Here is a 24,099-nt window from a genome sequence, read left to right on the forward strand (position 1 = left end):
ATATTTGATCAACAAAAAAAGTATGATTTATTTTTAGAGATTATTTTTTACTAGATTTTTTTGAAAAAAAACTTTCACATCAAGCTTATTTATTTATTTATTTAGAAAGAGTTGAGAATGTTTTTCAACTCATTTAAGATTACTATCAAACATAGAAAAATAAGATAGTTTTATATGAAAATACTTTTAAAAAAAAGGCTAATTTTCTATAAAATATTATTGTTGAAACATGGCATTAACCAAAGTGTAAAATGTTAATTTGGTGGATTATTTAAGCGCATCTATAACAAAGTGTAAAACGTTAATTTGGTGGATTATTTAAGTACATCTATAACAATCACTTGAAAATTTTGAGCTAATATGTCAAGGTGGTCGTAGGCTAGTTTGCAAAATCCTTAAACCCTACAATACATTAAATCTTACCCTTTATCTTTTAGTAACCCTACAAAATGTTAATTATTACCCTTTATCTTTTAGTTGCAAAATAATCATGACGCATCCATCAACTAGAATGTTGGATGATGAAACAAGAAGGGGAGGAGTTGTACACAATGATGACTCTTAGAGCACTAGCATTGGGGGGTGTAAACACCCTCCAGTTGTTATTTTACAACCCAAGCCACTCAAAACCCACTCCATCCGGGTTTGTAAACTTAAAAAAATTTGCAACCTATGAACAGTAAGGTTGCATATATGCAACCTTAGAGCATTCTTATCAAAGGTTTCAAATGGTAAATATGCTATTTTTTTAACATCTTATTCTAAAAAAGCACACTACATTAATGGTGCTATACTTAAAAGATGACATTCTACTGTAGCTGAAATCTTAAAAAAAAAAAAAAATTATTATCACTTCAATTAAAATAAGAATTTCTCTCTCATACTCTTTCTCTTTCCTTTTCTCTTTTCTTTCACCATCTCTCTTTCTCTTTTCTTCTCTCTTTCCTTATTTCTTTCACCGGCCTCTTTGTCTCTCTCTTTGGCTTCTGGTCTGTCTCTTACCGGCCTTTCTGTTTGGCCTCATAAAGTAATCTCACCTCATGAGGAAGGCTGAGTGTGAGGAAGAATTTAGTGGCTACGGCGTGGCCAAGGAAGGTAGCGATTTTGGTGGATCGATGAAGCTTTGCATGTTGGGGTTAGGGTATTAAGTTGATTAACGACACTAATTCAATCTAAAATCTTTGCATGTTGAGGTTTGTGGATCAATGAAGCTTTGGTTTAGGGCTGTGATTTTGAAATTTGGGTTTGAATTGGATTGGATTGGATTTTAGAGATAGACCAAAAGCTTTTTGATGGTCTAAAATTTGAAGCTTTTTTGTGATTTTAGTGGTTTGAAATTTGAAGCTTTTTTTTTTCCTGCTATGGTTTGTGGTGGTGGGTGGATGTGGCTGGTGAAGGCAATGGTGGGTTTTTGTTGATTGTGGCATAGGTGGTAAGTTTGTGGTGGTTGTGGTATGGGTGCTGGGTGGTTAGGTTTGTGTGGTGAGTTTGTGGGTGGTGGGTTTGTGGTGGTTGTTGGTAATGTTTGAGTTTTGCGCATGGTGGCTATTGGTATTGTGGTGGCTATTGAGTGTGATTGTGTTTTGGTATTGTGGTGGCTGGTGGTGCTTAGGATTGTTAGGTTGAGAAAGAGAGAGAGAGACAGAGGGAGAGAGAGGAAGAGTAAAAAAATGAATACAAAAAGAATATTTCAATGAAGTGGTAAAAAAAATAGAAGTTTTGATGTTGGATGTATTGTAAAGTGATATGTTAAATGTTATAAAGTGGCTTTTTCAGTTGCTAAATGCTAAAATTTTTAAAACTCTTGATGGGAATGCTCTTACTATTCATAGGTTGTAAACATAAATAAATAAATTATTTTAATCTTATGGTTGTGTGTGAAGAGAAAAAGTGAGTGGGAGGAAAAAGAGGGAGAACAATACTTTATATTATTTTATTGGGTTGTATGTAAAAATAAAAACTGGGATGTAGGGTGAGTTTTAAAATGAATTGATAAAATAGAAAAGTAGTATTTGAGGATGCGAAATAGGTTTTTTTTTTTTTTTTTTTTTTTTTTGCATTCCCAGATGCTAATGCTCTTATAGAGTTATACTTATCTTAAAGTAATACTTATCTTAAATATCTTCCAGGTTCATTGTATACAATATAGTCACATGTGAGAGAGATGATACATGGAATACCTTCTCCTCACAAAGGTATATGTTGTTTGATATGAATTGCATTTCACCTCATGCTCTCATGCAAGACTGAAGTGATTTATTTCCCTCTGTAAGGACTAGAGAGTTGAACTTCAGCCCACTAAGTACAGTGGATGATAGCCCAATGAGCCCAAAACAATATATTTGTTTGAGAATGAGTTTAACAAGAAAACATCTTAGCAAATTAAGTATGGGCTAGAGCTGATAGGATAGATGTTAATGAGACTGAAAGCACAAATTGATGGAAATAATGCTCCTCGGTCAGGTCCAAGGATGAGATGTTCTTATATTTAACTCAAGTTTATCTGAATACAATATGTTCTTTTTCTTTTCTTCCTTCTTAAATTACATGCCCCATTTTTCATGGTGACCATTTCCTTATATAGTCCTTCACCCTTTCATCCCAGCTTACCACCTGTTGATTTGGTAGAAAATCTTTTGGATGCTTGTCCCATTAGGACCTCCTGGAATCTTTGTAAGTAGCTGTGAGATGAGATGATACTGTTCAGGTGTAATTTCTCCATAGATGCGGCCAATTCATTTGGTGCAATGCATTTAATGTGGTGATGATAGCCTTCTTCCCAGATATTTCGTCTTTTATTGTTGACTGGGCTCTGCTACTTTCCCTAAAGCTTTTCCTTCCATAATGGTTACCTCCCTAAAGCCCTCCCGAGGTGACCCGGCTCCTCAGGAACCAGAGCTGGCCTGTTATCCTTTTCCTTTGTCCATGACCCATTGACCTTGGCTCAACAATCCCTTTGACCATCCTCGAGTTTTTGCTAGTCCTCGGGCACGGCCCATAACCCAACATACCTGCTCGGACTTCCTATCTCCACAATAGCCCCTCAAATCTCCATCTTTTTCTCTACCGATGAAAGTTGGGTTTTGATTTCTGCTCCAAAGCCTTGCACGCTTAAAGAATGTTCCCACGTGGTAACGTCTTTTCACCTCCTCTGAGCACGCTCCTAACACTTTGGCATTCGCGATGCACCATTTATTGCTTCGCACGACGCTTTGTCCCCCAAGTTCTACAACGTGATGAAGATCTTACGGCAGGGATTTTCCATGGAATTTCGAGTAGGAACTTTCCTGCTCACTTTGTCTCCCTATATAAAGGATATGGTGAGCCAATTTCCTCAAATTTCCAAATCTTCAGTCTCTTAAAGAAATGGTTTGAGGTGTTCTTTACATACTTCTCTGTACGTACCATTCAGCTCATACATAGACTTTAGGATCCTTTCCTTCCTTGGCCTATAATTCTCTTCCTTATTCTTCAAGAGTTTTCTTTTATTTCCTAAATGGGTAGATTTGCTAGTTTGGTAGATACTCTCGAGGGTATAGAAGATTTTAAAGCCCGATATAACATACCACCTGGGGTTACAATATAGCACTACCTCCTGGGTGATTGGCATGCTTTTAAGCTGGAGGGGGCCGTGGTAATCCATATGATTGCCTTTATAGAGGAGGGAATGCAAATTCCTATGGGGAGGGTAACTAGAGATTTTTTAATTGCTCATAGACTTTGCCCGACCCAATGTTCTCCAAACTTATTTAGGATACTAGGTAGTGTTGACTCCCTCAATTAAAGGATTGGGGTGAACCTCACTCATCACAATGTTAATTAGGTATATAACTGCTAAGACCTTAAAGACACTGGGTATTACCTCAAAACTAGGGTTCTCTCGGTCAAATTAATTTCATGTCTCCCTGAATCCAATAAGGGCTTGGACCAAGATTTGTTGATCGTTTCAGGTGAATGGCATGATGGCTTACTATGATGCCCCACTTTGATTGATTATGTGATGTGCGTGGGTATGTGATGAATCATATATCGGATATTTACTAGGTTGAACTGGGTTTTATTAACAACTACAAGGAGCCTCAATTGTGACTAGTCATTTTGAGGTATAGCACGGATGTGGCTAGCACTTTTCCTTGGGTCGTTACATATGGCATCACAATCTACCCCACAAAGTGGGCCCTAACAAGGACGTTAGGGATTTAAGTGGAGGAGATTATGATGCCCCAATTTGATTGATTATGTGATGTGTGTGGTGTATGATGAGTCCCACATCGGGTATTTACTGAATAGATTTGAGATTTATTAACAACTACAAGGAGCCTCAATTGTGACTAGTCTTTTTGAGATATAACACATATGTGGCTAGCATTTTTCCTTAATTTGTTACAATATGGTATCAGAGTCGGCCTGATAACCCCATGTGGGCTCGGAGACACTACCCCCACAAAGTGAGTTCTAACGAGGATATTAGGGATTTAAGTAGGGGAAATTGTAATGCCCCAATTTGATTGATTGTGTGATGTGTGTGAGTGTGTGATGAGTTCCACATCAGGTATTTACTGGGTTTAACTGGGCTTTATTAACAACTACAAGGAGTCTTAATTGTGACCAGTCCTTTTGAGGTATAGCGCAGATGTGGCTATATGATGCCCCATTTGATTGATTGTGTGATGTGTGTGGGTGTGTGATGAGTCTCACATCGGTTATTTATTGGATTGAACTGGGCTTTATTAATAACTGCAATGAGTCTCAATTGTGAATAGTCATTTTGAGGTATAGTGCAGATATAGCTAGTGCTTTTCCTTGGGTCATTACAGCCTAGCGTTTTTCCTTGTGTTGTTACACTAACATTGTCCAATGCGAAACGAGCAACCAGGTGGGATATTCTAGGCTTAAGTAACCTATCCCTTCCCCTTTAGAAAGTGAAAATTTCACATTAGTAGATACTCGTCTCTTTAATAACTATGTGTCTTCATTTTTTCATATACTTTTTTTTTTTTTTTTTTTAATCATGCCTTGGTTCTTTACTTTTGCGGACAAGCACTTCACAGCCCCAAACTTCAACCTAGTCAACCAAGGAGATCTCAACAAAATGCTTCAATCCAAGACTTTCCTTCACAAGGATGGACAATTGCGCACTACCCATGTCATTCTTGGGTATAAGCTAATCTCTTTCAGCTTCCAGTCTCCCAAGAACGTCATTAAAGCCAAGGATCCTCAACTGCATCTAATTAATGTTGTAGTGCCCGGATTCATCAGCGACCCTCTCCCCTGAAAGAACTCACCGAGTTGAGCTGCCTGACTAGCGTATTGTTGAAAAGGAGGTGATCTCTTCAAACTCGAAACAAGGAGAAGAAACAATCCGAGTGCTTAAAGTGGTGGACTCAAAGGAAGACTTTGAAGTGTTTGACCGACCAGATATTGTTGAGTCTTCAAACCTCTTCCAAGATCTTTACCCTCTGCCTTAGTTAGTAGCAATCAAGAGACAACCGACGTACCAGAGGCAATGGTGCTACAATGTAAAAACACAAGCCTACTCGAGCTATTGGAATCTCACGCGGGGGGATCCACGCTAGAGGTAGCAATTCATCCTCGGCCTCCAACTCCTCTTCTTTCTCTCACCTCCCTTGTCAAGCCCCCAAAAAAGAAACGGAACAGACAGAAAAAAAGGCAAGGAGACATCCGAAGAGGGCAAAGTCCTTCCTTCTAAGGACCTCGAGCCCCAGAAAGGGGCGAAAATTACTAAATGGCCACAAAGAAGAACAATGGCGAAGGGCTCGAGCACAAAGATGGTGTCTGATCACCGTATGAGGGTTCCAGTTTGGAACCCGATGCTCGAGCTGGATGGAGCCCCTCTACCCATTGACTTATCTATTAGGACTTTCAGCAGGGGAAGGCAAGCTACGTAGCCAATGCCCTGGAACAACCTCTGCTTCTTCCACAAGACATGGCTGACCTAAGGACCCTGAAGAAGCATGAGGTCTTTCTAACCCTGAAAAGGGATTTAGCCATGGTAAAAGCTTCAACATGTGATTTACTTCATTCCTTACTTTACTTAAAAAAAAAGTTTGCTCTTTTTATTTATTTATTTATTTATAGTTTATTGGAAGTTTAATTTATTTTTCCTTTCCTCATGTTGTTATTTCTTTTCAGGCAATCCAGACAACTAACATAGTTGAGGAGTGGGTAGATCACGCCCACTCTAAGCTAAAAGATGAGAAAGCACACCGGGTGTCAGTTGTCAAAAACCTGGTCATTGCTAAGAAGAAAATTAAAGACCTTGACACAAAATTGACCGAGGTAGACCAGGAAAGGAAGAGTGTCGAGGTTGTTTTGGCTAGCGCCGAGAAACAGGCTGAGGACCAACGTTAGCATCTTTGCAAGGCCGAGGAGCAGTTAGCTATTACTTAGGAGACAATTGACTCCCAGAAAAAAGAGTTGGAGAAGAAGGTGCAGGAAGTTGCTTATGCCAAGCATGCTGGGTATAGGGGTGGCAATTCATGTTCATGTGTCGGGTTAGTGTCGTGTCAACTCATGAGTATTCGACTATATGGGTCAATATTAACTCGACGTGTTTATTAAACGGGTTAAGATTTCTCAACCCTAACATGACCCATTTATTAAACGGACCAGTCGTGTTGACCTATTTATTCGATTTTATCAAAATGAAAAAAAAAATTATGAAAAAACAAACAAATAAATATTTTTAATATAAAATTCAAAACTAACGAGTAACTGCATCACAAATAATCATTCAAAACTAAAGCATATATCAATATCACAAATAATCAATCACATTATATCAAAGAAAGTAAACCACAATAACTAATAAGTTCATATACCTATATTTTGAAGGGTATATTAGTAAAATGTCATTTAATTAAACAGGTTAGACAGATTAAACGAGTTCCATAAGTTGAATACTAACTCAACTCGTTTATTTAATGGGTTAGTCGTATAAACCTGAATATGACACGAACCCATTAAGCCTTAACCCAAAACCTGCTAATTTTGTGTCGTGTCGTGTCCAATTTTGCCACCCCTAGCTGGGTATGACGTTAGGGTGAAAGAGACAGAAGATGCTCTGAGGGCCCAAGTCACAAAGGTTTACCAAGGTTACTGCCTTCAAGTATGGACCGAGGCCCTAAACCTGGCCGGGGTGGACGCTTCCTCAGAGTTGAGAAAAATTGAGAATATCTTTTATCCTCCAGCTCTGCAAAAAGCAACCTAACCAGCCTCCAAGGAGACCAGTGCCCCAAAAGCTCTTCCTGCCACCCAACCTTCTAATACCATTGCTGCTACCTCTGAGCCAACCAAAGAAACCGAGGCTGATCATTCCAATCCACCACAAATAGCAGCCGAGGTTGAGAGCTCTACTCCTCCACCAACAACCACCAACAATCCTTCCCCCCCACCCCCCTTCCAACTAACCTTTAGGATATCACCTTTCCTTTCACTTTACTTCTTCTTTCCCCCCGTTTTTTTTTAAAGGGATTTCCTATGTTATGTACTCTATTTATATTAATGAAAAGTTTAATGAGAAGTTTAAGTTTATCTCATGCATTATTATTATTATTATTTTTGATAGAGACTCTAAACTACATGGACAAAGCATAACTCAAGGTATTATGAATCAGTCTCTAGCCATACCCAATTAGTAAAAATATATGATTCTCCAGACTGAAAATACTCATGGCCTTTTACCAACATATCTTAAATCCACAGGCCGGAATGATAATCTGATTGCACCAAACCACTTTTTAAACTCCTTGAGAAACTAAAAATAGTAATTTACCTAAGAAATATGGTCCGAGGAGCCATGCATAACCAAAGTTCTGTTTAACATGTAACCAAATAAAAAGTATTAATTTACCCAAGGTATGTGGTCCGAAAAGCCGGGCATAACCAAGGTTCTGTTTAACACTTAAGTAAATAAAAAGTATTAATTTACCCAAGGTATGTGGTTCGAGAAGCTGGGAATAACCAAGGTTCTGTTTAACACTTAAGCAAATAAAAAGTATTAATTTATCCAAGGTATGTGGTCCGAGGAGCCAGGCATAACCAATGTTCTATTTAACATTTAAGCAAATACAAAGTATTAATTTACCCAAGGTATGTGGTTCAAAGAGCTAGACATAACCAATGTTCTGTTTAACACTTAACCAAATAAAAATTATTAATTTACCCAAGGTATGTGGTCTAAGGAGCCAGGCATAACCAAGGTTTTGTTTAACACTTAAGCAAATAAAAAGTATTAATTTATTCAAGGTATGTGGTCCGAGGAGCCGGGCATAACCAAAGTTCTATTTAACACTTAACCAAATAAAAAATATTAATTTACCCAAGGTATGTAGTCTGAGAAGTTAGGCATAACTAAGGTTCTGTTTAACACTTAAGCAAATAAAAAGTATTAATAACAATAGCAATTAAACCAAAAGATGGCAACATTGCCTTTCATTAATAGTAATATATTCGGAGATTATTTACATTCCACAGACGTGGTACAATGTTTTCATCCAAGTCTTCCAAAAAATAAGTACCTATACCAGCTACCGAAGTGATGTGATACGAACCTTCCTAGTTAGGTCCCAGTTTTTCTTATGATGGATTCCTCGCAGTACCTACCACTTTTCTCAAAACCAAGTCTCTTGGGGGCAATGGGCTGACCTTCACTCCCATATCGTATCCATGTTTAAGCTTTTGCTGATAATGCGCTAGTTGAACCATGGCTACTTTTCTCTTTTCATCAATTAAATCCAAACTTTCTCGGAGTAACTAATCATTGTTGTTTGGATCAAATAAGCTTGTTCTTAACGTTGGAAATCCCGACTCCAATAGGATAATTGCCTTAAAACCATAGGTCATGGAAAACAGAGTTTCCTCAATTGATCCACGAGGAGTGGCGCGATATGTCCAGAGTACATAAGGGATCTCGTCAACCCACTTGCCTTTAACTTCATCTAACCTTTTCTTCAACCCATTAATTATGACCTTATTAACAACCTCAGCTTGCCCATTCCCCTATGGATAGGCTGGTGTTGAGTATCCATTCCTGATGTCTAGCTCACAATAGTATTTCCTAAAAGCTTACTATCAAATTGGAGTCCGTTGTCCAAGATAAGTGTATCAAGGATCCCGAATCTGGTGACAATATTCTTCCACACGAACCTTTTTGCATCCATGTCCTTGATGCTAGACAATGGTTTAGCTTCTACTCACTTTGTGAAGTAATTTGTTCCAACAAGGAGCCATCTTCGGGTTCCCATTGCCCTTGGGAATGGTCTAATTATGTCTAAACCCCATTGTGCAAATGGTTATGAACTAGAGAGAGGGTTCAACATGCCTCCAGGTTGATGGATGCTTGGGGCAAACCTCTGGCATTGAACACATTTCTTTACATATTCTTGAGCTGCTTTCTGTATACTCGGCCACCAGTAGCCTTGAGTGAGAGCTTTATGTGATAAGGATCTTCCTCCTGTATGATAGCCACAAATTCCTTCATGCAACTCTTCCAATAACGACTCCACTACCTCAGGGTGTACACAAAGTAAATATGGTCCAGAGAAAGAATGCTTATACAACTTTTGCTCATCAGACAACCAAAAACGAGGAGCCTTTCTTCGTTTTTTCTTAGCTTCTTCCTTGTCATCGAGTAATACTCCATCCTTCAAAAATGAAACCAAAGGGTCCATCCCACTCGGATTAACCCTCAACTGGTGCACTCCAACCATAGTTTGGATTCAATCAGGAAGCATTAATAAAACCTCAACGAGTATGACTCGAGGAAGACCTTGACCCGAGGAAGTGGCAAGAGTTGCCAAAGAGTTTGCATGAGTATTCTTGCTCCTTGGAACTTGTTGTATAGAAAAGGATTCAAAGCCAAACTGCAATCACCGAGCCTTATTTAGGTACTCTTGCATCCTCTGATCTCTGGCTTCCAATTTACCATTATTCTGTCCGACAACTAATCTCGAGTCTGAAAAAATCTCCACGGCTTTACCTCCTAAGTTTTTCACCATGGCTACCCTAGTCAACAAGGCTTCATACTCGGCCTCATTGTTTGTGACTGAAAAACCCAACCTCAAAGATTTCTCAATGGTGATCCTTTCCGGGGATATCAAAGCTATCCCAATGCTGGACCCTTTTTGGTTAGCCTCCCCATCTACATAGAGCTTCCACATTGGCGATCTAATGATAGTAGCTATTATGATATGTGCCCTTATTGATCATCCTCCTCGGCAATGGCCCTTTCGGGATACTAAGTGAATTTTGCCACTAGGTCTGCTAGCACCTGCCCTTGTAATGGTCGTGTGGGGCAAATACTTGATATCAAACGCCCCTAGGATCGTTTCCCATTTGGAAATTCTCCCTATGTAATTAGACCTCCGAAGTAATGACTGCAAAGGGAGTTGGGTGAGGACCACAACTATATGCACCTGAAAATAATGAGGGAGCTTCCTCCTAGCATGCACAATGGCCAAAATGGCCTTCTCTAGTGGCAAGTAACGGATTTCCACCTCCTATAATGACTTACTCACATAATAGACTGGTTTCTGCACCCAACATCCATCCTCACCAAAACTAAGCTAACCGCATGACATGTAACTGCGATGTAAGAAAAAAGGACTTCTTCCTTTTCTAGTCTAGAAAGGATAGGAGGATGAGATAGGTATTCCTTTAGTTCTTCGAAGGCAAGGCTACATTCTTCAATCCATTAAAATTCCTTCCATTTATGAAGGAGTTGAAAAAATGGTCTACATCTATCTGCTGATTGAGATATAAACCTGTGTAAGGCAGCAGTCACTCCGATCAGCTTTTGAATTATATGCTTCCACATTCTTTCCGGCTTGAGACTCAAACATTCTAGTTATCATCCTTTAATAGGTAGACTCAGCATTTTTCAAGCCAAAGGCATCACCCGATAGCGGTAATTACCAGTAGGAGTTAAGAAGGCAGTCTTTTCCTGGTCGGCCAGAGCTAAAGGTATTTGATGATAGCCTTGAAGGCATCCAGAAAGCTCATCCAAAGATGTCTAACCGTAGCATCAACCAAATGGTCAATCTGAGGAATCGGAAAAGGGTCATTGGGGCAGGCTTTGTTCAAATCAGTAAAATCCATGCACACTTTCCACTTTCTTGACTTCTTCTTCACCACAACTGTATTTGCCAGCCACTCCGAAAAAAAACACTTCTTTGATTGCTCCCACACGCTTAAACTTATTTACTTCTTCCTTAACGACCTCGGCATGCTCTTTTGAGGAGCATCGAGGTGGTTGCTTCTTAGGGTCAACCATCAGGTTCACATTCAAGTGATGACAAATGAAATTTGGATCCACCCCTGGAGCTTCATACACACTCCAAGCAAAAACATCAACATTCTTTCTAAGGAAAGCCAACAATTCCTCTCTTTCTTGGGGAAGCAATTAGACCCCAACTTGGAAATACTTCTTCGCATCAGTGTCGATGATAACTTTCTCGAGCTCTTTGCACATCAGTCCCCCATCTCCAATATTTGGGGGATCAGTTATTTCTGCTAATTGCTATAAGGCTTCCTTTTGGGAAGCCAAGGCTCCATCCTTTGACTAATGTCTAATAGCGGCGACCAGACACTATCTCGCTATGGTCTGACTTCCTATCAATTCCCTAACCTATCCCTTCGAGGGGTACTTCACCTTCATATGCAGGGTCAAAGATATTGCTCCCATGTCATGGAGCCACGGTCTTACTAGGATAACAGTATAAGGTGAATAAGCATTCACCACTATAAAGCTTACTTCGACCACCTCATATCTAGTTTGGACAGGCAACTTGATCAAGCCCTTTGGTATAACCGTCTTCCCATCAAATCCTACCAAAGGGGAATCATAACTAACTAGGTCTTCGGGTCTCAGATTAAGCCCATTATACAAGTTAGGATACATGATTTCAGCTCTGCTTCCTTGTTTTACCAGGACTCTATTCACATCATACCCTCCAATACGAAGGGTTACCACCAGGGCATCATCATGTGGTTGATAAGTTCTGATATTGTCTTCATTAGAAAAACCCAAGGTTGGTTAGGCCTCTAACCTTCCTCGCTTAGACTCTAGGACTCAATCCTTGGTATTTGGTCTTGCTATGGACATAAACCCAGAAGGGTATGCTCCAATTCGATCTGGCGCTGCAAAGATAATATTAATTGTCCCCAAGAATGGCCTTGATACAGACTCCCTTTGATACCCCGATCCGGTTTGACTTCCCTGCCCGAAGGATTAATGCACAAATTGCTTCAACTTTCCTACTTTAACTAGTTACTCCAAGTGATCACAGAGAGCTCTACAATCTTCGGTGGTATGCTTAGAATCTTGGTGGTATTGACAGTAGAGACTTTGGTTACGTTTGGTGGGATCACCTCCCATCTTGTTTGGCCACTTGAAGTAAGGTTCACTCTTTATCTTTTCAAGGATTTGGTGAACTGGTTCCTTGAACACCGAACTGACCATCTGAGCATTGGGTGCCTAGAGTGACCAACAAAATCTCTCCTGAGTCGACTATGTCGATGCCTCTTTGCCTGAGAATCTCTTCGGTCAATAGGAACAATCTTTGCCTTTCCCTTCCCTTGTTGTTGATCCTTCTTGACCCGTTTATGCTCATTAATTTATTCCATGAGTTGACACATATTTTGTGCAGGTTCATTGTAAGAGACTTTCTTAAATCATGCTCGGTGGGAAGGCCAACTTTAAATGTCCTTATCACCACATCTTCAAAATCTCCATCTATCTCATTAAATGTTTCCCAGTACCTATCTGGATAAGTTTTTAAGGTCTCATCTTCTCTCATCACCATTGATAGCAAGGAATCCAAAGGACGAGGAACCTTGCTACATGTAACAAATCGGGCCCTAAAACCCCTAGTTAGCTCTTCAAAAGAGCTAATTGAACCCTCATCCAATCTATCAAACCACTTCATCACCATAGGTCCCAAACTTGAGGGAAAAACCTTGCACGTCAAAGCTTCGTTCTTGGAATGCACAACTATCCTTTGATTGAAATGACTGACATGCTCCACAGGGTCGGTCCTTCCATTATAAATAGTAAAGGTTGGTTGCGTAAATTGACAAGGGAGTTTAGCCCTATCAATTCTACATGTGAACGATGATTTGGAAATTTGACACAGCGCCTTACTCATCGCATCATTCCCCATGCTCCTGGGCCTCGGACTTTTAGTTTTCTTCATATGATACTGCTCTTCTCTTTCCAAATGTGGAGATAAAGAGAAGGATTCGCTAAGAGGTGTTCTAGACCTTGGCCTGTAGTTTCCATCTTCATCTGAATCAGTTTCAGAGCTGGGAGAGGATGCTTCCCTTCGCTTACGCCATAACTTCCTACGTAAATGATCAATCTCCAACCTGAGATTCCTGGTTTCCTCATCATGTGAGACGTGGCTCCTTGTCCTAGAATGACTCCTACCAATATGATCTGTATGTACACTAGCCTCACAATCTCTCCTCCTTTCAAGGTTGACGAAGTGATCTTCTCTCTACGACCCAACAGATTCTTCTCTATTTGGTCCTGATCCCACCATGGCTGGTTAAAATTGCAGGTGCTTCCCTGTTCCCACAGACGGTGCCAATTGTAAGGACTAGAGAGTTGAACTTCAGCAAATTAAGTATGGGCCAAAGCTGATAGGATTGATGTTAATGAGATTGAAAGCATAAATTGATGGAAATAATGCTTCTCGGTCAGATCCGAGGAAGAGATGTTCTTATATTTAACTCAAAGCTTATCTGAATACAATATGTTCTCCTTTTTTTCTTCCTTTTTAGAATACATGCCCCATTTTTCACGATGACCATTTCCTTCGATAGTCCTTTACCCCATCATCCCAGCCTTCCACCTGTTGATTTGGTAGAAAATCTCTTGAATGCTTGTCCCATCAGGACCTCCTGGAAGCTTTATGAGTAGCTGTGAGCTGAAATGACACTGTTCAGGTGTCATTTCTTCATAAATGCGGCAAGTTCAGTTGGTGCAGTGCATTTAATGTAGTGGTAACAACCTTCTTCCCAAATATTTCTTCTTTTATTGTTGACTGAGCTCTGCTACTTTCCCTGAAGCTTATCCTTCCATAAAGGTTACCTCCCTAAAGCCCTCCCGAGGTGGCCTAGCTTCTCAGGAACCAAAGCTAACCCATTATTCTTTTCCTTTGTTCTCGGCCCATTGACCTAGGCTCAACAATCCCTTTGACCATCCTCGGGCACGGCCTATAACCCAACATACCCGCTCGGACTTTCTATTCCCACAAATATAAAACTAAAACATAAATTACTTTTATCATTGGATGCAATATATATATATATATATTAATATTAATATTAAAAGCAATCAAAAACATATATGTTTGAGCATTACTTTGTTTTCGGTAGTCTATTTGTATAATATTTATTAAAAGGTATAGTTTTTGGTAGCTTTTATTTTAAAAATGTGACAATAAGTCAAAAACTAACTTTAAAAAAAAATTGTTAATATTAAAAAAAATGAGACAAAAAGCAAAAGGCTAAAAACCAAAAGCTTTTGACAAACAGACAAAGAATGCATTTTATAAGTATATTATCATAATGTTTTATTCTTCTATAATTAATTATTATTATTTTCTTTAGTTTACTTTCAAATAACCAAAATTTGTTTTTAATATTTAGATTGATTTCAAATTTAATCCTTTATCAAATATATTGATTTTTTTATAACTTTTTTTTATAATAATATATGCCTATAATTATAAAGAAACTTTAGCATAATAATAAGTCACAATTAAATTTTAAAGAACTCATATCAAGGAACATTATGTGGGGAAATTATTAAGTACTCCCAGAGTATTATAAATGCATACTCCCTCCTCTCACATAATTGTGGGTCCCACTAATTAAATTCTTGGTGAGACCCACAATTCATGTGAGAATGGGGAATATGCATTTATGGTACTCCAGGAGTACTCAATAATTTCCCCATTTTGTGAATCATTTTGTAATGATTTTAGAAGAAAATTGTGTAACTATCCTGGAGACTGTATTCAAATAATTTATCTATAAAAAGAATCATGTTAATCATTTATCATAAAATTTTACAAACAATTTAATCTATAAAACTGTTTTGTGTGGAACAAAGATTTTTTATTTTTATTTTTACTATTGTAGGGGCCTTTTTTGTGTATGGTGTGTTGGGCTGGGTTGCCTCCTGTGGTGATGGGCTGGGCTGCCTCCTGCGGTGATGGGCCCGAATATTTCTGAGTAAGGGAGTTGGGGCCGGTCCAATTGTAACTCAACTTGGGCCGATTTGTGCACAAACTTATGCCTTGTCTGCCAGGAGTAAACTTACGGCAAACAGAACTGTTGCAGACGAGTTACGGCAGACAGATATAGTAATAATAACTAAAACAGAGTATTTTGACTATTTAAATAAATGGCTATGTAATCCCTACTTATAAAGCATGATTACAGTCATGATAATGTCAATCATAGAGAAAGTGAAGAAAATAATACGAACTAATCAAATGAGCATAAATCAAATTTTAAGCTTAGTCTGTCAAAGCAAAGCCAAAGAGGGGAGAACGCCTCTTCTCAATGCAAATAATCTCCCAGGAAAAAGATTCTGCCGTGGGGATTAATGGCTTTGAGGGAGTCGGACCTGAATGGTTATTGCCCGAAAAGAAAGAGTCCTTGTTTACGTTTTGGAAGAAAGCAAGATTTGAAGGGGGAGAGAGGGAAACCGATCTACCGGTGCATGCCTACTGTATTACCTCTCCTTCTTCCTTAATTTTCTCTCTTTTCTTCTCTGTTTTTCTTTCTTATCTTTTTTCTCTTCTATTTACTCTGTTTTTCTTTTTACTCCATAAAAAATGCTCTGTTTTTCGATCCTTATCTTTTTCCTCTTCTATTTACTCTGTTTTTCTTTCTACTCCGTAAAAATGCTCTATTTTTCAATCCTTATCTTTTTTCTCTTCTATTTACTATGTTTTTCTTTCTACTCCGTAAAAATGCTCTGTTTTTTTATCCTTTTTTCAGGGCACGGCAAGAGCCTTTTTATAGTGCCTGCCATAACCAAGGTTTTACCATTTTGCCCCTTAATCGCCTTTGTCTGGTCTGGGCGTGCTTGCCGACCACTAGAGGTGTGTGCCACTCACTCTTGCCAGACAGAGGCAGGTTTCATTTCTCCGTCTACTGTAGTACTTCTTTCCTGCCACGGTATAAATGCTTTCTCTCTCTACTCTCAAGGCATGCACCCAACGGTTCCCCTTCAAACTTGCCTCTTTTGGGTGGTCTGTCATCCCAGCAAGACGTACCTCCCAAAAGGGCTTGGACAGGAGCCGCAAATAGATCTTTTCCCCTCTCCCCACCACCAAACCATACCCCCCTTACCTCTTACCTCTGGCTCATGGCCCCACCACGTCCTATATTGGCTGGGTACAGGCTGGTGGTGCCTGGACCTTACGCGTGCTTTCCTTTCAGATATGTCCAAGAGTCTGCCTGCTGCTCATGCGTCTGCCGTGATCTGGAGACTCTCCGTCTGTGTTTTTTGACCTTTCATGTGGGCTTTTCTTTGGTTTCCCACTCCATTCAAGAGCCGGGCTTTGTCTGATGATGGGCCTTACATTTCTTTGGTCCATTCTTGATTTCCTTTATTTTCTGCAATATTGAACTGTTATTCCTTCCGTAATAACTTAATCCTGCTGTACCTCTTTTTGGGCCAGCCGTTTATCCCTTTCCTCAGTAGCCTGTTATGGACATTGTTTTACTTTTACTCATGGGCTCCTATATCCTTTTGGGCTTTCCTTTGGGCATCCACGGCCCGATTACTTTCTTTGGGCTTCCTCGGCTCGTTTGCTAATTCCACACTCCCATGGGCTTTTTACTAACTTCATTGGACTTCCTTGGCCCAATAACCTTATTCTTATCTTTGGGGTTCATGGGCCTGCCATAAACCCCTTACTCTTTTAGTTTGCATTGCCTTGGGCCTGCGGCGGCCCTTTCTCACTTTTCTACCTCATACACTGCTCATGGGATGCTATTTCTTTCTTTCCTGGCTCCTTTGAGCCCGCTTGCCTCTTCAAGACCCATTTATTTATTTGTTGGGCTTGTGATCCATTATTCCTGCCGCTTGGGCCTAATGGGTTTTTGCTATTTATTTTTTCAATTCTTTGCTGTCCTCATTATTAGGCTTTCTTTCTACTTGCCTGGGCTTCCACAAATGGCCCTCAACAACTATATATTAGAAAATCATTTTAGGAATTTTTTTCATGAAAAAATGAAAAGAAAAAAGTAAAATTTTTAACAACTTTTTCAATTTCTTAACTTTTTAACCACAAACTAGCTAACACACAACACACATAGTCACACACCTAAGAATATGTGCACTTAAGAAGACTGATAACTTGACATGGTCTATGACATGTATTTTTTTTTTTTTTAGTAGGAATGATATTATTAGTAATTTAAACTTAAAATATATACTTTTTGGCACTCCTTAAGATCTATCTCCTTTTGAAGTTGTAAATTTGTAATTATATGCATTTTGGCAATGAGTTATTAACATTGAAGACTTTGTCCATCATGAATTCGTGATTATAAAGAATTTTAGTCATGATCAAAACTGTCTGAATTGGAAGAATATTAAAGCATTAAGTGCAATTCATTTCCTTAATTAACTTTATTCATTCTCTCTAAAAAGGTGGCAATTGATTTGTTTTTATATAAAAAAAAAAGTTTGGTTGAAAAATATGGCTCAACCAGGCAGTTGGTTGGTAGGTAATGAGAATGGTTTTAAATGCAGGTTGGTATATAGGTTGGTGCCATGTACAAGAAATATCAATAGTAAAGAAAGTGGCAATGATAAAGTTTGGCTCCAAATATGTTTGAAGTCTTGGGCTCTAACGACCAATATAAATATGACATCTATACTTGTGCAATGCGCATAACTAGGCCAATTTGTGTATCAATCCTCCCATTTGTATATAGAATTCAAATTGAGATTAGAACTCAAAAATACAAAACTTATTTTTGGGAAGGATTATCTCCTACAGGGGCCTTTAAATCCAATATCCGACATACACGATTTAGTGATAGGGAAACTCCCTATGACCACTATTGTAGCATATTAGCATATTATAATACAATTATTTTGTATATTTTCTTGTGTTAAAATTATGTTAACATTCAATGTGTGCTAGTTTGGATTTTCATTAATAAAAAAAATGGTTTATACTTCGACCCCTAAGTTTAAATCATGCTTCTACTTCTATCCCTGGTTTTATCCAATTAAATGTTATATAAATCATCTTCTCAAAAAAAAAAAAATAATAATAATAATAAATCACCGAATTCATTAATGACCCACCCATTTGACCCTACCCCTGAACTAAATATAATTGTAAATTCTAATGCAAATGGTTTGTACTTAAGGCTGATAGCCAATCCTTCCCCTTTTGTGGCTAGCTAATATAATTTTCTCCTTTGTTGACCAAAAAAAAATTTATGATTGGGTTTGAGAAGCCCAACGCTGACTGACCAAAAACTTTATACCTTAGCCCAAATGGGCTATCAGCTTTTTGGAGCCCAAATACGTTGACACATCGCTCACACACGTATACAACATTGTCCCTTCAGAAGAGAAAACCCAAAACGGCCCTCTATATATATAGGATACCGCACTAGGGTTTTTCTTCCTCTGCCGTTAGCAAAGGTAAACCAGACGAGACCTCCAACACATCGCTACAAATGGTCAGTCTCTCTCTCTCTCTCTCTTTTCTCATTTTCATTTCTGTATGTATTCTATTCTTCTGATTGGTTAAGCGTTTTTGTGTTTTTGTGAACGATGAAGGCTCCAAAGAGAGGTGGAAAGGCACCAGTGCCAGCAGCAGCATCGAAGAAGAAGACGGAGAAGGTGCTGAACCCATTGTTCGAGAAGCGTCCTAAGCAGTTTGGGATCGGTGGGGCTTTGCCACCGAAGAGAGATCTGACCCGATTCGTCAAATGGCCTAAGACTGTTCAGCTTCAGAGGAAGAAGAGGATCCTCAAGCAGAGGCTCAAGGTCCCACCAGCTCTCAACCAGTTCACCAAAACCCTCGATAAGAACCTTGGTATGTATACTATTTGATTCTTACTTTTTTGTTTTTGTTTGTTTTTTTTTTTTTTTACTGCTCCAATTATTTGAGATTTGTCGAACCATATTGTTGTAACATGATGGAGGTTTTATGTTTGGTTTGGCCACTTTGAATTAATTCATGTGATTTATGAGTTATTATTTGAACCATGGCTGAACTTGGTTGTGTGGTATTGTTCTCTGTCTAGGAACATTATATGTGTTGTTATTAATTTTACATTAGATTTATGCGACGAATAGCTTTATAATATGAATCATTTTCATTTTGTTTCCTTGTTACTTTACATTTAGCAATTGTGAATGTGTTCTTGCCTATAATTATTATCATTAAAGAAATAGTTAGTCTAGAAAAACATGGAATGGTTAATTGGGCCTAATTTTAAAGATATCGCGTGTTGTGCTCTCCTTGATTGAAGGCTCAAGACTTATAGTTGACTGGGCCGGTCTGGGAGTAATTGATAGCTCCCTGATGTAATCTGTTTGCCAGTTGTGTGTGTGTGTGTTTTTTACTGGCATTTTCTTTATATTTAAGTATTGTCTTTATTATACCATGGATGTGGATTTCTATAGGGCTGTGTCGTTCAAGTATATGATATAATTGCCTCTGGGCTTGCATTTCTCTATTATTTTTAAGCGCAATGCTTTTGAATCTATCGCTTTGGGTTGTGCAATTGTGTTTGACTTTGTTGTGGTCTTCTTTGAAACTCATATGGGCAGCAACAAACTTGTTTAAGATGCTACTCAAGTACAGGCCCGAGGACAAGGCTGCAAAGAGAGAGCGTCTCTTGAAAAGGGCTCAGGCTGAATCTGAAGGCAAAACTGTTGAAGCAAAGAAGCCTATTGTTGTGAAGTATGGTCTCAACCATGTCACATACCTCATCGAGCAGGTAGTATTTTGCTTTGTTAATTCAAAAGCATACATTTACCAACGTTCCTCTGTGTTAGTGGACGGTTTGCTTAGTAGCAGCTTTTTATAATGTCTTCTTCTTGCAGAACAAAGCTCAACTTGTTGTCATTGCACATGATGTGGACCCAATTGAGTTGGTTGTCTGGCTTCCAGCATTGTGCAGGAAGATGGAAATCCCATACTGCATTGTGAAAGGAAAAGCCCGCTTGGGATCGGTAATCAAGCCAGTAATCTTGTTCTATTTTAATTTCTTCCCCTTAAAATTGCACTTGTGAATTGAAACCCAAGTTGATTTCCTTTCTGATAGATTGTACACAAGAAAACTGCTTCAGTTTTGTGCTTGACAACAGTCAAGAATGAAGATAAGTTGGAGTTCAGCAAGATCTTAGAGGCTATCAAGGTGGTGAAGAATTACTTGTCTTATATATATTGTCTACTGTTGAAGCTGCTTTTGTATCGATTAACTTAATTTGCAATGTTTCTTGTTCTTCCAGGCCAACTTCAACGACAAGTACGACGAGTACAGGAAAAAATGGGGTGGTGGAATCATGGGTTCCAAATCCCAGGCCAAAACCAAGGCCAAAGAGAGACTTCTTGCTAAGGAAGCTGCTCAGAGGATGACTTAGGAGCCACGATTATGTGTTTCTTCTTGTTACTTAGATATGATTGTCTGTCTGAGCTGTTTTTATCTAGAATTTTGTTTGTTCAAGGTTATTTGCTTTAACTACATGAGTTTTGTTTCTTTTTAGAGGCAGCTTATATAAATTAAGGAACAGCTAATGTTGGTGTTTAAGTTTAAGCTGCCTTGCATTCATAGCTTTCGGGTGAGACTATCATGATTCCTTATTTTTGGTATAAGAAGCAACTTGAACCCCCCATTTTGCAATTTTCACTCGCTACTGATAAGATCCCCAAGCATAAACCAGATATGTGCCTTTATTTTATTTCTGTCAATGTCTGTGGAGTGATGAAATGCCATTTAAGGTAGAGCTCATGGAGATTATGATTTTTAAAATTTCTTTTTTCATATTTTAATAATCGTACTATTTTTATATGATCTAGTAGATGTTGATTAGTCTTATGAGACCAATATTTTCTAGTTATGCCCTTTCAGAGGAACCTAACAAATGAAAATGCTCTGGCTTGTGTAATAAGGATTATATTTTTCTTTGAAAGATGGTCGGTTGGAAAAATGTTTGGAATAAGATTCAGTGTATCCCAACACAGGATACCCTCTCTTGTTTAAGGCATTTATGCATCCTTCTTTGACGTTAATTTAGAGTAGGTCCTAATGTTTTTAAGGCTTTACTGTCTGTTAATGATTTCTTGATTCTTTTTGTCTTTTTAATGTGCGGCTTTATTGGGTCGGGGTTGCCTGATTTCATATGTGATGTGTGGCCAGACTTTAGTGAATTAAAAGTCTCTAATTTAGTTTGTGGTGTTTCTTGCACATGTTAATAGCACTTGCAAGTTTCATATACCATTCCCGTTTGATTTGTGTTCTCAATTCCAACTTACACGTTTGTTTCTATGAAACTTTATGTAAAATTATTTTTTTTCATATTTTTCAGTGTTTGATAGCATTAAAAAAAAAAAAAAAAAGAAGGAAAATTATCTTTGATCAATAAAAAATGTATGGTTTATTTTTAGAGATAATTTTTTTATTAAATTAAAAAAAAAAAAAAAAAAACTCCATTTGTCTCATAGCAAGCTTTTTTTTTAGCTAAATAAGGGAAGTTAAGAAAATATTTTTCAACTCATTTAAAATTACTATAACACAGGGAAAAATAAAATAGTTTTATATGAAAATACTTTTTAAAAAATGACTAATTTTCTATAAAATATTATTGCTGAAACATGGCATTAACCAAAGTGTAAAACGTTAATCTGGTGGATTATTTAAGCACATCAATAACAATCACCGAAAAATATTGAGCTAATTTGTGAAGTTGTTTTTCTATATGATAAGCTTAGTTCAAGGTAGTCGTAGGCTAGTCTGCAGAATTCTTAAACCCTACAATACATTAATTCTTACCCTTTATCTTTTAGTAACCCTACAAAACATTAATCATTACCATTTATCTTTTAGTTGCAAAATAATCATGATGCATCCATCAACTAGAATGCTGTATGATGAAAGAAGAAGGGGAGGAGTTGTACACAATGATGACTCTTACAAAGTTACTTATCTTAAATATCTTCAGATTTATTGTATATTATATAATCACATGTGAGAGAGATGATACATGGAATACCTTCTCCTCACAAAGGTATAGGTTGTTTGATATGAATTGCATTTCACCTCATGCTCTCATGCAAGGCCAAAGTGATTTATTTCCCTCATTTTTGTGTGCCTGTAGCTTTTATATTAAATATCGAGTGTTTCTACTACTTATCAACTATTCAAGTTTGCATTCTCAAAAAAAAAAAAAAAAAAAAAAAGCTATTCAAGTTTAGGAAATTAAACTTTGAGAAAAAAGTTTAAGAAGCTAAGATTTACTGAATCTTGACTATTTTTATCATAAATTCATAATTTAGTCTGCTGAGAAATGGCTCCCAAATTAAGAAAATGCTTCTTTTTTTAACCAGTTTATTTTATATATCCCGTGACTATTTAAAGTAGTATTCTTTTTAAAGAAAGAAAAATGCTATAATTATGATTATTTACAAAAATAAAATAAATAAATATAAATCTAATTATGAGCGATTGCATCAGCTTTAACTTTGTCTTCAAGCAATTTAAAATTTGATTTCCAAGGGGAAAAAATGAAAAAAAAAAATGCGTCTTCTCCTCTTTTTCAACTTTAGAGAATAATCAATATATTACTTGTATAATATATATATAGTTTTGGGTAAAATACTATTTTGGTTCCTAAACTTTACCAAAAGTTTGTTTTTCATCCCTAAACTATTGAAAATATTTTATTTATGTCCTTAAACTTTATTAGAAGTTTGTTTTTTCATCTCTAAACTATTGAAAAAGTTATTTTTTCATCCTTATTTTTGTCTCTATACTATTCAAAAAACTCTTTACAAAGTTTAGGGATGAAAAAAAGAATCTTTTAAAATTTAGGAACAAAAAACAAATTTTTAATAAAGTTTAGGGACTAAAATAGTATTTTACCCTACAATTTTTTTGTGAGATTTTATGGCACTAGTTCATTATCTTTACTAAGTAAAGTTGTTCCTTAGTTGAGTTACAAGACTTTTGAAAAGTTCTGTAATTTCAAAAGTAATTATATCTTGAAGTTTCAAAAAGTAACAAAGCAATTTTATATACAATGGCATTCCACTTAAATGTTTAATTTGTTACTTTTTGAAATTTCAAGATTAATTTTACGTTTTTGATGATTCGACAATTACAACAATGAAGGATGGTGGATTCGAACTTCTTTTTATAAAGAAAAGCAAATAATACCATTAATTTACAAAGTTATTGACAATAATTTATTTTGTTACTTTTAAAACTACATGATTTAATTTATTTCTTTTTTAAAACCTTAATATTTAATTAAAAAATTTTAAAATTACAATATTTAAGTTTTTATAAGACGCTTGTAGCTCAATTAGCACTTCTTACTATTTCCAATAAAGCCGTCAGTCCAAGGTTGAAATACCCCGTCTTGAATTATCAAAAGAAAATATTTAATTTGTTGTTATACCCCTAACTTAAGGTTAAAATGTACTTTTCATTTTTGTTTTTCCCACTCTCCTTTCTTTTTTTTCTTTTTTTACACTTACAGCTTACCTCTTTGCAACTTTCCAAAACTTTACATTATTTTTAGAAAAGAAGGTAATAATAATAAAAAAAACAAATGCACCCACATGTAATTATTTGCTTAGGAATAAAGCACCTTAATAGATTTTGAGTAGAAAAAGTTACTTCATCAATGAATATGGCATTAATTAGTGTGCGTTTGGATACAGCTTATTTTGCGGAAAACTGAAAATAATAAAAAAATAATTTTTTTTACTGTTTATTACTGTTTGACACTGTTTATTGGCCTAAATACACTATTCATGACCAATGAACAATACATAAATCATTGGTTTAAAAAAAAAA

General features: G+C 37.2%; 1 protein-coding gene across 2 annotated transcripts in view; it reads left to right on the forward strand.

Annotated features, from left to right (window-relative positions):
- The window catches only part of LOC126714568 (60S ribosomal protein L7a-2), a 30,053-nt gene extending 9,131 nt beyond the window's left edge, over positions 1–20,922 (forward strand). The window contains exons 1-6 of one of the 2 annotated variants that reach the window (XM_050414763.1): positions 18,583–18,747; positions 18,848–19,106; positions 19,847–20,016; positions 20,123–20,251; positions 20,344–20,436; positions 20,531–20,922. In XM_050414763.1, coding sequence (XP_050270720.1) covers positions 18,745–18,747; positions 18,848–19,106; positions 19,847–20,016; positions 20,123–20,251; positions 20,344–20,436; positions 20,531–20,662 — 786 coding nt within the window. In that variant the 5' untranslated portion in view covers positions 18,583–18,744 and the 3' untranslated portion in view covers positions 20,663–20,922. Of the gene's footprint in view, positions 1–18,582; positions 18,748–18,847; positions 19,107–19,846; positions 20,017–20,122; positions 20,252–20,343; positions 20,437–20,530 lie in introns of those variants that run through there. The other variant, XM_050414764.1, reaches the window with a different exon arrangement.
- The last annotated feature ends 3,177 nt before the right edge of the window (positions 20,923–24,099 follow it).

Source organism: Quercus robur, chromosome 2 (genome assembly GCF_932294415.1).
Source record: "Quercus robur chromosome 2, dhQueRobu3.1, whole genome shotgun sequence".
NCBI lineage: Eukaryota > Viridiplantae > Streptophyta > Magnoliopsida > Fagales > Fagaceae > Quercus > Quercus robur.